The sequence below is a fragment of the Nycticebus coucang genome, chromosome 11 (genome assembly GCF_027406575.1).
Source record: "Nycticebus coucang isolate mNycCou1 chromosome 11, mNycCou1.pri, whole genome shotgun sequence".
NCBI lineage: Eukaryota > Metazoa > Chordata > Mammalia > Primates > Lorisidae > Nycticebus > Nycticebus coucang.
Window position 1 is genome coordinate 88950719 of NC_069790.1, and position 15095 is coordinate 88965813.

At 41.0% G+C, this 15095-nt stretch overlaps 1 protein-coding gene across 7 annotated transcripts in view; it reads left to right on the forward strand.

Moving 5' to 3' along the window:
* ST7 (suppression of tumorigenicity 7) overlaps positions 1-15095 on the forward strand; it is a 313492-nt gene that overhangs the window by 284603 nt on the left and 13794 nt on the right. For all 7 annotated transcript variants that reach the window (XM_053608647.1, XM_053608652.1, XM_053608648.1 and 4 more), the window contains one exon: positions 8048-8198. In XM_053608647.1, coding sequence (XP_053464622.1) covers positions 8048-8198 — 151 coding nt within the window. The remainder of the gene's footprint in view (positions 1-8047; positions 8199-15095) is intronic.

Consider the following 15095-nt stretch of genomic DNA (forward strand, 5'->3'; position numbering starts at 1 on the left):
TGCAATTTTATTTGAAAGCTTAATAAATAAGCAAGTAAAAGTAGAACTTCTCTAGTTTAAACTGGGAAGAGAAGTCTCACCCAGAAACCACAAGGCACCTCTGCGTAGGGTTTAGAAAATAGCAGATGCCTATGACCCACCACCATGAGAAAGACCAAGTGTTGGAGGTCCCACCCAGAGAACTGGAGGCCTCACCTCTCTGAGCAGCTAGAAGGGGCCGTGGGAGCCAGTGCCAGCTCCTTGGGATGCCTGGGTGTTGTGGGTAGAGCTGTTAAGGGATAAAAATCAAGAAAAATCCACACGTATCACTGGGGGGTAGCTTTCATTTTAAGTTTGCCCCAGATTCCAAGCTATTAAACCGTGTGCTCTTCTCACTGGGCCCACAGGGGGCAGCAGAGGGCACCTGAGGCCACACTCCTGAAACTCATTCTAGCACAGGGCAGCCTGTGCGTGTGTGTTATCAATAGAATAGTGAGGTGAGGACTCACTTAACAGATATTAGTTTTTAAATTATAAGTCTAGGAGTGTGGAAAGTAATGAGAAAAGAGAGAGGAAAGGCCGAAGAATGTTATGACAGAAGCACATTCCCTTTAAAAATTTACCTTTTTTTCTTTTTTTTTTTTTAAGCTCAACTAATGTTAATCTAGAAACTCTAATTTCATGGGGATTTCAAGAGGCTTGTGGAGAAAAACATCCCGGTAATTGTATATGCTAATGGAGTATCTGCAGGACGTTGTTATAGTGATGGAAATTGTATTTCATGCAAACATTAGAGCAATCCTCCCTTTATATCTTGGTAAAGCTGATTGACAGAGTATAAAATTGCTTTTTAATCCAATTTAGGAAACAAAATGTGTAGTGGGTTTAGCATTTAAAAATGCTTGAAGCGTGGAAGCAGAAATTCAAAATACCCTAGCAGACTGTCTATGATACTATATATCAATGGCACATTTTAGAAATATTATTTCAATATAAATTTCTTTGAATTGAGTCATATTTTGTTCCAAAGCTTTTTTGGATTAGAGTAGGGAGAATGTATTGTAGAAATATGACCCACAGGAAAATAAACAGAAATCAGTTTTTAGCCACATTTCTCAGGAATAGAAAGTTTCTAATAAGTCTCTCCTTAACAAAAAGTACTGCAGCTGCTCCATCAAGGCCACTCCCACCAAGGTCAGGTCCGCCTAGATCTACCAAAGTCACTCACACCTAGGCCACCAGATCCTTTCACCTTTCTCAAACTTTACCGTTTCATCTCTCCGCAGCATTGGGAGCATGTCCTGGAAGGACTTTTACCGCTTGCTCTCCCTGTGTCCTTCCCTTGGAAGGTGCAACAATGCAGGCTCTGCTACATGCAACTTGGGCAAACCTGGACAATTAACTTCCTAAAGACTTCCTGTTCTCAGCTGTGAAATACACATACTATTAGCTCCCTCACAGGATAGGTATAAAGATTAAGTGAAATAATGCTTAGCATGTGTTAATGCTTAATCAGTGTTGGGGTTGCCATTATGTGAGTACTCAAACTCCATCACATAAACAGATCATGCCCTTTGATGCTTTGGTTTGCTTTGATGCTTTTGCTATGCTTTGCCCTTTGATGCTGTTCTGGAAATCCCCCTCCCCATTTTTGCAATGTAAACTCTTGTTTATTTAATAAGGTTGACACATAATTTCCTTTAGCTGTGAAGCCTTTTCAGACACAGTGCTCCCCATTTGCTCCTTAGTGCTAAGTATGCACCTCTCACTAAAGGTACCCATCATGTTGAATTCATTGTTTCTTTGTCCATACCTTGTCTCTCTCTTTCTCTCCCTCCCTCCTACTTCATCTCTCTTCCTCCTGTATTCCTGCACAGATATGGATCATCGAGGTAGGGAATTGGCCTGATTCATATCTATGCCCTGGAGGTAAAGTCTGGGTCCTTCCGTAGCCACGTCCTTGGGTAAGCGGTGGCTTCTCCCATATCTGTACTCGGGATACAACATGGGCGCACATGTATTTTGAAGGAAGCAAAGTAAGTGATGAATAGATAAGGGTACCAGGTAGGAGAAGGTACCTTGTGATGAGGACCTTTGCATAGAACTCCAGGGTAAATTCAGCATTTCAGCTTTACTTTGTGCTCGCTCTCGTTTTGGTCAAATGATAGCCTTTGGTATTCATTTATCTTCAACTCTTCTGCTACTGTGATAAAATTGCTGAAGTATTTTATCTAGAAATAAAACTCACTTTCTGTGGGACACACACACGTTAGGCACAAGTTACCTCTACATAGTACGAACATCTCATTTTTTTTCTGTTGTCAGCAAAAATAGCTAGTATTCAATGAACACTTATGTGTATACACTGTGTAAGTAATACTTTACTTACATTATCTTCAAAAATTAAAAGCAGCAGCTATTCCATTTTACAGATGAGCAAACTGAGGTTCAAAGAAATTAAATAACATGTCCAAGGTCTTATAGCAAAATAGTAGAGACAGAATTCCAATAAGTAGTTGCAAGTGGCATATGGCAGATAAGAGAAGGTGAGGCAGGGAACCCCAGTGGTGTGTGCCTCACTCTCCACCACACTCGTGCTTTGAATGAGCCTTGGTTGCTTGCAGATACTGCTGTGTATCTTACCTGAGTCCAGCGAGTAAATAACACTGAAACTCAGAATACTGAGCCTCTTTTCCAAGTACCACTTCCAAGTACCACTGGTTTTATTCTCTGAACTTTTAATTGATGTTTTAAAAATGTCTTTTCTGGTCTTTATCAGAGCCAGTTGTACCAAAGCATTGTGGATATGTAAAACACACCTTTTTAGGGGGTGGTTTGCTTTTTTGTGTTTTTGATGCATTTAGAAATAGTTTTGTATTACATATACACATACACATGTACACATACATACATAATAGAGAGAAATTAAAATACTTATTACAGAAAACTTAGAAAGAGCCCAAGAGAAATTAGTCTCTGTTAAATCAAATATTTAGGCACCATGAACATTCATTCGGTGACCTTTTAGGTTTTTTTTAATGTTGTGTAAACATATTTGTTATCAAAATAATAATCTGCATATATTGTTATAGGACATTGTTTTTTTCATTTAACAATGTATCATGAGAACATTTTCCATGCTAGGATATGTTCTTGTACTACCTGGTTTGGGGGAGCAACTTGATAGCCATCATCTAAATGTGCTATAATTTAATTAACTAACCTGTTCTTTCACATTTTGTTTATTTCCATACTTATGCAAATGATTTTCATATGACTTATGCTATTGTTGGTATTGAAAATCCCCCCAAGGGGGAATATAGATTAGTTCTTTGGCATTAATGTCTATGTGAAGGATAACTTTGGGATCATTTTCAATCACATTATTATAAAGTTTTAATTTCATAACAAAAGAGACTTTAGCAGTTACCTGGAATAGCCTGTGCTGGGCCAAGTCTCTTGTGCAGCCTTCCTGGCAGGTGAGCTGGCCTCTGCTCAGATTCCTCCATGGGTAGGTGCTACTCACACCCAAAGACCACAGCCCTTTGCTCCTCTTTGTATGACCTGACTTTATATGCTCCTGTGTTGGGCATAAGGAACTAGATCCTAACACAAAGATTTTGAAAAACTTCTGAACCCTTTAGAATCACTGTATTTCAAGAACATTGTGATTTGAGACTCTAGGAAGGAAGTAGAGGCAGGATGGTGAGCAAGATAGTGCAGAATGCCGGCTCAGCTAACAGAAACCAAGGCATTATTATAGACAGCCGGAGCCTGTTCTCTGATTGGTGAGCTGCAGTTATTCTAATTGATTTCTGCATACTTGTGGATAGGGATCTGCCCTCTTTCATTTATTTTTCTCTTGACAAGTAAGATGTGAAATGTTGTTCCATGCTTTTCTAATTTAAATGTTGCACATGTTGAGAACTGATCCTGCCAGCCATTTTAAGCCTGGCCAAAAACATAACACATTGTTGTTATTAGCCCTCATCATTTGGTTAGGGCCAACATTTTGTTTGGATCTATAAAGGAAGCTAAGTCTCCCTTATAAGCATAACCTTCTTCTGCTCTGCCATAAAATAGATAAGAGGAAGCCCGAGCTAAGTTCCCTTGGTGAGTTGCTCTGGAGACACTGATTAGGCCAGGGGTGTTCATTTCGAGAAACTTCTTGGGAAGTAGGATTTCAATCTGATTCAGTTTTTTTTTGTTGTTGTTGTTTTTTAATATTACCTCAAGGATCTGTAGGAGATAGAAGAGGAGAAATTAAGATGAAGATGACCAGGTTTTATGCTCTTGAGGTTCCGCTGAGAAGAAAGACACATGGAAAACTGACATAAGGGTGTGTATGAAAAGTACACAGACACAGCGATTAGGGTGAACGTGGAGGGGAAACAGAGCCTTACCCCGAGGTCTGTGTCTGGGACTGGTGGCAAGGTCTGTAAAGCCCTGTGCGTCCCGTTCAGCCCTCAGCCTCACGCGCGCTCTGCTGGTGTCCACATCTGTGTGGCTGCCCTGCTGGCCAGTACACTCCTCAGTGAATTTTGATTTCATGATGTTTATTGTAGCTTTTTGTCATATTGTATGTTTTCAGTCACTAGATACTATACTAATGACTCCTGTCATAGACAGCTATGCTTTTTTTTTTTTTGAGACGGGGTCTCACTCCGTTGTCCAGGCTCGGAGTGCTCCCTGCAACTTCAAACTCATGGGCTCAAGCAGTCCTCTGCCTCAGCCTCCCAAGTAGCTGGGACTATAGGCACAAGCCACCATGCCCAGCTAATTTTTCTGTTTTTTTATAGATGCAAGTCTTGCTATATTGTTCAGGCTGGTCTTGAGCTCCTGGTCACAAGCAATCCTCTGGCCTCAGCCTCCCAGAATACTGGGATTACAGACAGGAGCCACAGCACCTGGCCAAATTTTTCATGTTAAAAATGAATCCAGTTATTTGAAGATCAGAAACCACAATCAGTGACTGTGCTGACTGTCCAAAAGAACTTTCTGCAATAATGGGAATGCTGCTTGCATTATCCAGTACAGGAGGTATTAGCCACCTGCAGCGCCTGAGGGCTTGAAAATGACTCCTGAGACTGAGGAACTGGACGTGAATTTTGTTTGATTTTAATTAACTTAAGTAGCCCTATGTGGTAGAAGCTACTACATGTGTGCATTGAACGTGGACACTGCAGATCTGTAGTACCCGCTTGTCAGGAATGTTCTGAACGCCACACTCCACTGCCCCGCCCCACCTCCTCCTGCCAATGTGGGTACTTACCAGGCCCTCCTCTTCTCAGGTGCCCCTGTTCCTGAAGGTCCTTTAGGCCAAGACAAGAGCTTTTCATAGATGCTTACAAAATGATTTTGAAAACCTTTCCTAATTATAGAAATGAAAGGAATGATAGTTTACACTTTTCTTTATGCTACCATCCAATTCTCAAGCGCCTTGAAGAGATTTCTGTATACCTGGGACACATAAGCTAATTATTTTCATATTTAGTTTGTTTCAAATGTTATACAGAATGATCCTTCCTTCTTCCTCCCCCTCTCTTTCCCTTCTTTCCTTCATCGCCCAGGCCAGAGTGCCATGGCATCAGTCTAACTCATAGCACCTCCAGAGCTCAAGTGATCCTCCTGCCTCAGTCTTCCAATTAGCTAGGCATCCACCAAGTACTTTTCTTTTTTTTATAATCAGAGATGGGGGGGGGGTCTCACTGTTGTTCAAGCTGGTCTCGAACTCCTAGCTCAAGGAATCCTCCTGCCTCAGCTTCCCAAAGTGCTGGGATTACAGGTATAAGTCACCACACCTGGCCAATGATCTTTCTTTAAAAGGTGGCTATTTTGGTCTAGTGTAGTGGCTCACACCTGTAATCCTAGCACTCCGGGAGGCTGAGGCAAGAGGATTGCTTGAGGCCTGAGACAGGAGTTTAAGACCAGCCTGAGCAAGAACAAGACCCTGTCTGTAAGGAAAATTAAAAAATTAGCTGAGCATTGTGGCAGACGCGTACAGTCTCAGCTACTTGGGAGGCTGAGGCAGGACAATCACTTGAGCCCAGGAGTTTGAAGCTAGCATGAGCTAGCCTGATGCCATGGCTCTCCAGCCAGAGGGACAGAGCAAGACTCTGTCTCCAAAAAAAAAAAAAAAAAGGCTATTTGATAGGCAGGGTGGCTATGAATAATTATTAGAAACTCAGATCAAAATCTTAATTCTAGGGCTCTCATTATGAAGGAAATTTCTCTTTTGTTTTCCTGATAATTATAAGGGGTAATCAAATGATCTCCCTTCTCTAAAATACTCTGAAACAATTAATACAGTCCATAGCATTTTACAAGTTATATATCTTTCTCATGCCTTGAGCTCTTTTAAGACTCACTAGCAATGTATGTTATAATGGCTTCTGGTAAGGTAAAAAAATCACAAGAGGATAACCAGGTATCTCTGAACATAAAATCCACCTTTTGTATTTATGTCATGGTTGATATTCATTATGAACATAATGCTGGTTGGGTTGCCAGGTAATTTTCTTCATGACTTTTCCCAAAGTATTTTGGTCCTACACTGTTAACGTGCAAGATGTAGGAAGAAAGCAGTAGCTTATAGGACTGAAAAACTCAAGTGGCCAAAAAGTTCTCTGGGAACTCATACTTGAGGAGTTCCCAGCAAAATAATAAATACCTTTCATGGGCCAGCCTGGAAAGGGGTCCTTCTACTGAGGTCTTTCTGCCGAGGAAGGCTTTCTCCCACATGTCCCCCAGACATGGCGACTCTATCACTGTTCTGCTGCTCTCTCACTTCCCTACTTCTTCTGCTTTGAGGCCAGAGGTTTGGAGGTTTCTTTAAATGTCTGACCCAGAGTGAGAGGGAAGTTTCAGTTGCTGAGCCAAGATGCCCAAATGTGTTCTCTGGGCTCCTGCTGGGCTATACTGTGTGTCAGCAGGGGAGGAGGTGTAACGGCTACTGGGTGAGGGCCAAAGGGCATAGATCCTCAGCTAGATGATAATAGGGCAGGACTATTCACCCTTCATGCTGTTTCGTAAATGGCAAACAGACAGAAAAATCCACAGGCAGTTCTTTCTGACATTAAAATTTGGGGACATCTCTTCTAATCGCGCTTTGCTGTGTTCATCCCATTTTAATTAAATACATCCCTCCACTGGCTGCTGATCTCCATCATAAATGAGATCCTTGAGATGCTCTGGTCTTTGGTGATGGTGGTGTATGTGTGTTGGGGATAGATCAGGAAGGGGAGATCACGAGGAGTGGAGCACAGAGAGAATGCCAGCAGCAAAGAAAGTTGACATTTGCAAATATAAAATACTCTTCTATTAATAAACTTGCCTCCCTTTCAGTTCTATAGAAAGAATAAAAATGGAAACACAGTATTTTCTCAGCCCCCAGGGAGAATATCCATTCTTGCCCCGTACTCCCACCTCCTTTGTAGGTGATAGGAATGAAGAGGCATAAACTGAGAACCCCCTCCCCAAGTCTTTGGGAAAGGATCTAAAAGAAATTACATAGGGTCTTAGCGCGCCCCTCCTCCTCCTTCATGTACCGTGCCTGGCACCCTTCCTCCCCCAGCCTCTGAGCAGCTGTGGGTGGCTCTTTTCACAGGATGAGCTCCTTCTCCTTGATAGATCTGTATAGAAAGAAATAATGAGCCATGCTGCTCAATCTCAAATCTTTCTAGTGAAGTTGGTTTAGCCACATAACCTCTTAACCTTCATGTGTCCATTTTATATATTTTCATTCTGGTTCTAAAATTATACCAAATTATTGTGTCTTCTACATTTTCCTTTATGCTTTTTGATGCTAAAGATATTTCTTTGATTAGAATATCTTAGCCTGCAAGCTTCTGCTCTTCATTGTAGAAAATGAGTACAAGGCTAACCATCTGTCAGCAAACTTTGGATTGCTGGATGTTTTAGTAATTGCCTTCAAATGTAGTAATGAGGTTGCAGGTTTGATGAAATGCTTATAAATTGCGGTTTTAGGGAAATCAACCTCTCTATTTTCGATACTGAATTCCAAATTACTATGTATTAACACATCTGTCTCCTGCCTTTTTTATTTCAGTACCTACTAGAAATGAAAAGCTTAATCCTCCCACCAGAACACATCCTGAAGAGAGGAGACAGCGAGGCAATCGCATATGCCTTCTTTCATCTTGCGCACTGGAAGAGGGTGGAAGGGGCTTTGAATCTTTTACACTGTACGTGGGAAGGCAGTAAGTAATTTTCTTTCTTTGAAACATTTCTTACAAGCATGAAAAGATGGTAAAAGTCTTTTTGCCCTGAGCATTTGTGATAAATAACGAAGATTTACATATAGATAGCTCTTGTTTTCTGTAATTCCCTGAATGAAGACAGCTAATGACTTAGGCTCTGTCATTTCCTGGTGGGTATGATTGTGCCATCTCCACAGCCCACAAACGCAAGTTTATGCAACAGATGGGGTGACTCTGGGCTGTTCCAGCGGAGGAGCACTCCACCACCCTGAAACCCTCCTTGAGACGCGGATGGCCCTTCTGCATCATGGTAATCTTTGCTATGGGGTTAGGTTCTGTGCCCAACTCCAGTTACCACCTTTCTATGGCTTTTATGGGAGTGCTGGCTGAGAGCCACAGTTATCCTCCCTGGGACCTAGGTTAGCCACACATGCAGTCGTAGCATTTATGTTTCAAAACAAGAGCAGTGGCCACTGGACTCTTGGTGTTTGGTAGGACATGTAGTATTTATATGTTAATGGATAAATGCCTGGTAGATAGATGTAGGGATAAAAAAGTCTGAGTGGTTCAAGGACTAGGGTGCTGGCCTCATATACCAGAGGCGATGGGTTCAAACCTGGCCCTGGCCAAAAATTGAAAGAAAAAAAAAAAAAATCTGAGTACATGCTCTTTATAAATTAGTATCATTCTGTGTATGGAGAAGAGGCTGCTGTGGTAAATGAGGCATCCTCACGTGGCAGCTGCTGGGTGATTTTTCAGAAGGGAGAGGTCTTCGGGTGGAGGGGTCATGCATAACCTTATGAGTCAGATGAGAGCTGAACCAGGCCTTGAGGAACTAGGACAGGATCATAAGCAAGGACACTGTGTGAGAAATGTAAGAGGTGGGGCTGTCTGGGGGAATGTAAATTAAGGGAAAAAGCCTCAGACTACGGATTATTAGACAACACGTGCATTGACACTCTGTGAACAAAACAAGTACATCACGTAGCAGGGTTTTTTTTTTCCCCTTTCATGAAGAAGAGAAACAATAAATATTCAAGTTTTCTGATAATTTTTTCCTAGTTCACCCCTACTCTGATCAGCTTCACAAACGAGTGTCCTTAATCCTTTCACTCTGTTTATCTTTGCTGCTTCCATTTTCATTTTGATAATCTCTGCTCCTCCCTTTTCCTGCCCTTCCCTAACCCAACAGGAATCCAAGTTGGTGCAGGAAGGGAGGTGGAGGGAGCAAAGTGGAGGGAGTGAAAATAAGCTGACAGAGATGGAACTCAAAGTTGATTGTTTTTTGTTTAGTTTTGAAAACATTTCTTCAGAAAATTAATAGTGGGTCTACCTACGTGATTTACCGTGTGTAACTTGAAGCATGTCGATTTGATGGACTTCCGCCCAGCTGGTTCAGTGCAATGACATACTCTAGGCAGGGGCGGGGAGCCTGCAGCCTCAAGGCCACATGTCCCCAGCTGCAGCCCCTCACCTGAAAGCAAACTTCACAAAACAAATCCCTTTATTAAAAGGATTCGTTCTGTAAAATTTGGATTCAGTCAAAAGGCGACACTCAAGGATCTAGAAGGCCACATGTGGCCCCAAGGTCACCCACCTCGTGCCACGTGCCTCACTTGTGCCGGGCGGGCTGTGTGTGGGCCTGTGCACAGTCCCCTCTGGCTTGGGCTTCCTGTTGCATGCAAGGTTTCTAGCTGAATGAAACAAAAGGAAGTTTTGTTTGAGCATGAGAAAGAGACAGAAAAGCCCAGCAGGATTGAACATGAAAGGCCTCACCTAGTATTAGTGGTGGAAAAATTAAATAGGTAAATTGGTTTACCAAATAAGAAAATATTTGTAAACTGTCATCTTGGAAACAATAATAGAGGAAGCTTGTCAATTGGACCTGATTAATGAGAAAGTTACCCATCCTATAGGAAGGATCAAAAAAGGGATGGGGAAGGAGTGTTCAAGACATGGTGTTAGGAATGACATCACCATAAAAAAATTAATATCCTGCGAGGAGTACCTGGAAATTCTGTTTGGAAATTAGTCAGTCATTCATGTAATCACATAACAATGAGGCAGTACCCTGCTCAACTGGAGAGATGTGAAGGGTGCAGAGAGCTGCAAAGTCAAGCAGGGATGTAGTAGGAGGAAAGTTAATTTCTCCAAATTAGATTGGCAGAATGCTTTATTAGGATAAAAAGAAAGTGCAGAGTTTTAGACATAACCCAGTAGACCGAGGCAATCAGGTACCTATAGGAAAAGGATACTCTTCATTTAATCCTTGCAAATAAATAGGAACCACTCTGGGGAAATGTTTGTGAAAATCAGGTAATTGTGATCCCAGCCAAAATCAGTTACATAGCCAATCCCCTTTCAAAAAGAGAGCCATTGCATTCAATTTTAGAAAAGAGAATTGCAAAGGCATTTACTGACACTTGGAAAGGCCAAGAACCTTGAAGAATGTTTGCATTACATGGTATTTACAGGGGGTTTTCATTTACATCATTTCACTAACACCTCTCGATGATGTTCCAAGTTTAGGCAGGACAGAGATAGCCATCTCAGTTTTCCCAGCGAGGAAACAGATTCATTGAGATCAGTGACTTGTTGAAGGTCCTGCAGCCACTGTTGATAGAGACAGGATGTAAACCCACGTTCACTTTTCCTTCACTGCACTGAATAGATTAAGGATATGAGGATCAGTCGTCTCTAAAACATTTGCTCAGAAACCCATGACTTAAATTTATGTCACTTCTTTCAGGCTGTGGTATACTTATCACACCTGGTCTCTTCCTAGTGATTAGAAAGTGAAATTATCCTATATAAAGTAATATTTTGTTGTTTAAAATCAACTTAAACATTTTAAATATAGAACAAGACCAATTTCATAAAATAAATAATATACAGTTGTTTACTGACATAAAAAGGAAGGAGATGGGAAATAAATACACTTGTTTTAAGTGGTTACTAATGAATTGTAACTGATTTCTCTTTGTTATTCATATTTGTATTTTTCAAATTTTCTGCCACAACATATATATATTTTCTACAAGCATAAATATGTGTGTGTGTATACATACTTAGAAAAAATAATCTTCCATTACCTTCTTATAGGTCCTTTAAAAAAAAAAAAATCTGTCAAGCAATTTAGAAGAATTACCCGTCCAACCCCAGACAATTGTATGCACTCTTTTTTGACATCACTTCTAGGACTGTGTCCAGTCTAAGTAGAGTTTCAGAGCTCTGGATTTTAAACCAGAAGGCTTGGATTAGAATCCCATCTCAGCTATCTTTGGTAGTAGCATTCACTTAACTTACCTGGTTGTGGGAAACTATGAAGCACACATGATATTGAACGCCATACTCTGCCCACCCCAGGTGAGTGGCTCCAGGACTGCCTATGCCCAAGCAGAGGAGGCTGCACTTCCCCCCACGCACCACTTGGTGGTGCCTCTTGACATCCCAGCCTCATAGTTGAGGTTTTCTCCTTGTAATCATTCTTTTCCTCATTCTGACATCTGAGGCCATTCCCCACCTTCCTTCCAACTTCCCTTTTTCTTTAGAGAGAGAATTCTGAGATAAAGGTAACAGTATCTAATTTCACCAGTTTCCATATTAAAAATGATTGCTAGTCAATTTATCTTTTAAAGATGAAAACAATTCTTAGTTCAGTCAAAAGTCTTGGTAAGGGGGCAGGAGAGGAGGTGTATTTTCGTGTGGTTTTAAATGAATTTATTATGTTGGAGCATTAGTCATGTTTAATTAGTAGAATTAAGTGAATTTTCTACCAGTCAAGCTGGAAAAACTCCCGTTTTTGATAAAACACGAAAGTCCAGCTGATGCATGGGAGATTTTGTTTAGGTTTGAAACATATGGTGGTTTAAGAAAAAATAACCTGAATTTTCAACCACAAATACATCAGCATTTCAAAGGTTTCCAAAATGTTTGATTCATCACTGTCCCAGCCTCTGAAATTACACATTATGTTCCTCAAAGTCAAGATAATTAACAAAGGGCGAAAGTTTTAATTTTTAACATTTTATAGTATGTCTCTTAGTTCATTACGCAGCTGCCACCTTATCTGAATTATATTTATTTTAAACACTGTAGGTTCTGGTTATCCTCACACACACATGCCACTGCGAGAATGAGTTGAATATAAAAAACATATAGGAATAAAGGGTCTCATTTAAACTGGTCTTTATTCGTAATAATATTGTACCTTATGGAGCCCTATTTTTAAATGGCACATTTTCTGTTTTTACCTGTATTAAATAGTGATGTGGCCTTATCTCCCACCGACCTTGATCTTTTCAAGGCTCTGTTTTAGCTATATTTATTTTATGAAGCAGGGTTGCCTGCTGACCGCAACTGTGAACTTTAATTTTCTAGTTCTGTGTATCAGAAGACTAGTCTACCATGGGGTGAATTACTTTTCTTTGTTTCCATTTTTCCTGCTTGACTAAGTAAGACTCTTTATTTTCTTTTTGGAGATTTTTTTCCCCCCAAAGAATCCACTAAATAATGTATAAGATTTGAAGGTGGTGTCTTTTAGGGGGACTAAGGCAGAGCATTTATATTTATATTTCCTCTTTGAGAGGAGAAAATGGCCCATTGTTGTAGCATAGGATGAGATTGTGATTCTAATGTATTCTCTTTGAACCTGATGGCAAATGCCTCTCACTGTGAGATGTGGTTCTAGGGGCATTTCCTCTAACTAAATCTTTCCTCCACACCCTGGCACCTTTTGGACTACTAAAGAGAACCACCTCACAGTAGATCCAGGCTAAATTTTATAATTTGGGAGAAAGCAATGATCAGCTGAAGTCCCTAGCCGTAGAGTCATAGCTAATATCCTAATAGCCAGTCCCCAGATACTGAGCCATGCTTCCCCACTTAGTGGAGCCGGCTCCCATCTTTCAGGTACTATCTTGATGACTGGCTCTAATATGGATCCTCCTGCATTTTTTTTTTAATTTTTTTAATCTCATGCTTTAATTAATTAATTTACTTATTTTCTTGCAGTTTTTTGGCCAGGGCCAGGTTTGAACTTGGCACCTCTGGCATATGGGGCTGGCACCCTACTCCTTGAGCCACAGGTGCTGCCCTCTCCTGCATTTTTAAAGGAAAATTCTGTCTCTAACTGTGCATTAATTCATTGATTAGTTTACTCAGTGGACATTTATTGAGCACCTCCTTTGTGCTAGGCATTGTGTGGGGGATACCAAGATAAATAAGATACTGAAGTGCTTTGAGAGAAATATGAATGTGTGTGTTCACTGTATATAAGCAACATTCGTATATAATATGGTATAGACAGCGCAGACACTGGCAGTGCTATCATGAAAGCAGGAACAGTGGTAGAATATGAGGGTCATTAACAAGTCACTGAGTCTACTGTAAAACCCTGAGAATTTCTCTTCACAATTGGAGTGGTGCATCATTTGATCCAATCAAGGGAAAGTGGTTTTCCCAAGGCCACACAACTAGATGGTGAAAGAACATTGACCACAATCCTGCCTTTTGACTTTTGAATTTTCTCTGCTGCAGCATCTAGATACCTTGCTAGCGACGGGTGGCCTTCATGGCCTGTTACCTGCATTGCAGTCAAAAGTGAGAACATAAAATTTGCAATTGTTGATAATTTTCTGTTCTAATAATTTGCGTTTCTAATTGTTCATAAGTGAGCAGCATTTTTATTCACAAGCTACAGTGTGACCTGATAGGGCAGTGGTTCTCTTCCTAATGCCGCGACCCTTTAATACGGTTCCTGCGGGTCACGACCCACTGGTTGAGAACCGCTGCAATAGAGAAAGTAGGAATGTGAGATCTAGTGGGGGTAAGGGGTGGAGGTAAAGAAGAACCTTCATTGAGCAACCAAGCATGGTTGGCCTCTACTGTCACACTTAGTCCCTTTACCAGCCTTGTGAGGTCCATGGTATTCTCATGTTATAATTAAAGAGACTGGGACACACCAAACTCTGATGCCTGTTAGCCTAGCCAGGTCCTACCCATCCTTTTAGCCATCACCTCTGCTACTCCCCTGGTGGATACACACAGCAGCGCCACTCTCTCCTTTGAGGTACTCATCATAGTGGAAATTTACACTTACTCTTATGATCATTGGATCATGTTCCTTGCACTTGGCAGTGAGCTTCATGACTACCAGGGCAATGTATGCTTGGCTCACCCTTATATCTTTAGTACATATAAAGGCACTCACATTTTGGTGAGTGACGGATTGCGTGAGGTAGAGCTAGTATTCAAACTCAGTTCTCTTTATTACAAATAACCTGTATAAAGTTCTCTGAGATACCCTTTGAAAAGTATCATGGACAGATAAAATATCAAAAATTACCTTCCATTCCTGTCTATGTAATTGCTAGGGTGAGAGGTCATGAGAAGCAGTTAGGAGGATTAACTTACTGGTGTAATTCATCCTTCTGTCCAGTCTTGGGTTCTGTTGAGGCTTTCCCCAATATGGGTGGAGAGTCTCTGATGAGGCATCACCCATAGACTTGGGGCCTAGAAAGTGTGTCTGGTCAGGGTAGAAGGAGACAGTGTCACACCTCAGATACTGATTGTGGGAGCCATGATGTGGTCATGAACTAGTTCCTAGTTTCAACGTGACCTTTCAACAAAGGGTTAGCCAAAATCAAGGTAGGGGAAGGCATAGCACACAAAGGAATACCTTGTTAACTCTGAATGGCCAGCCCCTTGGTTTTGTTTTTACCAAATACATGTGTATTTTTAATTCCTCTAAAATGTGTGCTGTCTTAGGCAAAGATTTTTAGGAGGTCTGCAGTCATTCGCAAAACAGGATTTGTTCAAATGACCTTTTACCATTCTTATTTGTACTGCCAAATCAGTAGATTCTTAAAACTTGGACTTGCAAAATTTTTCAGCTAA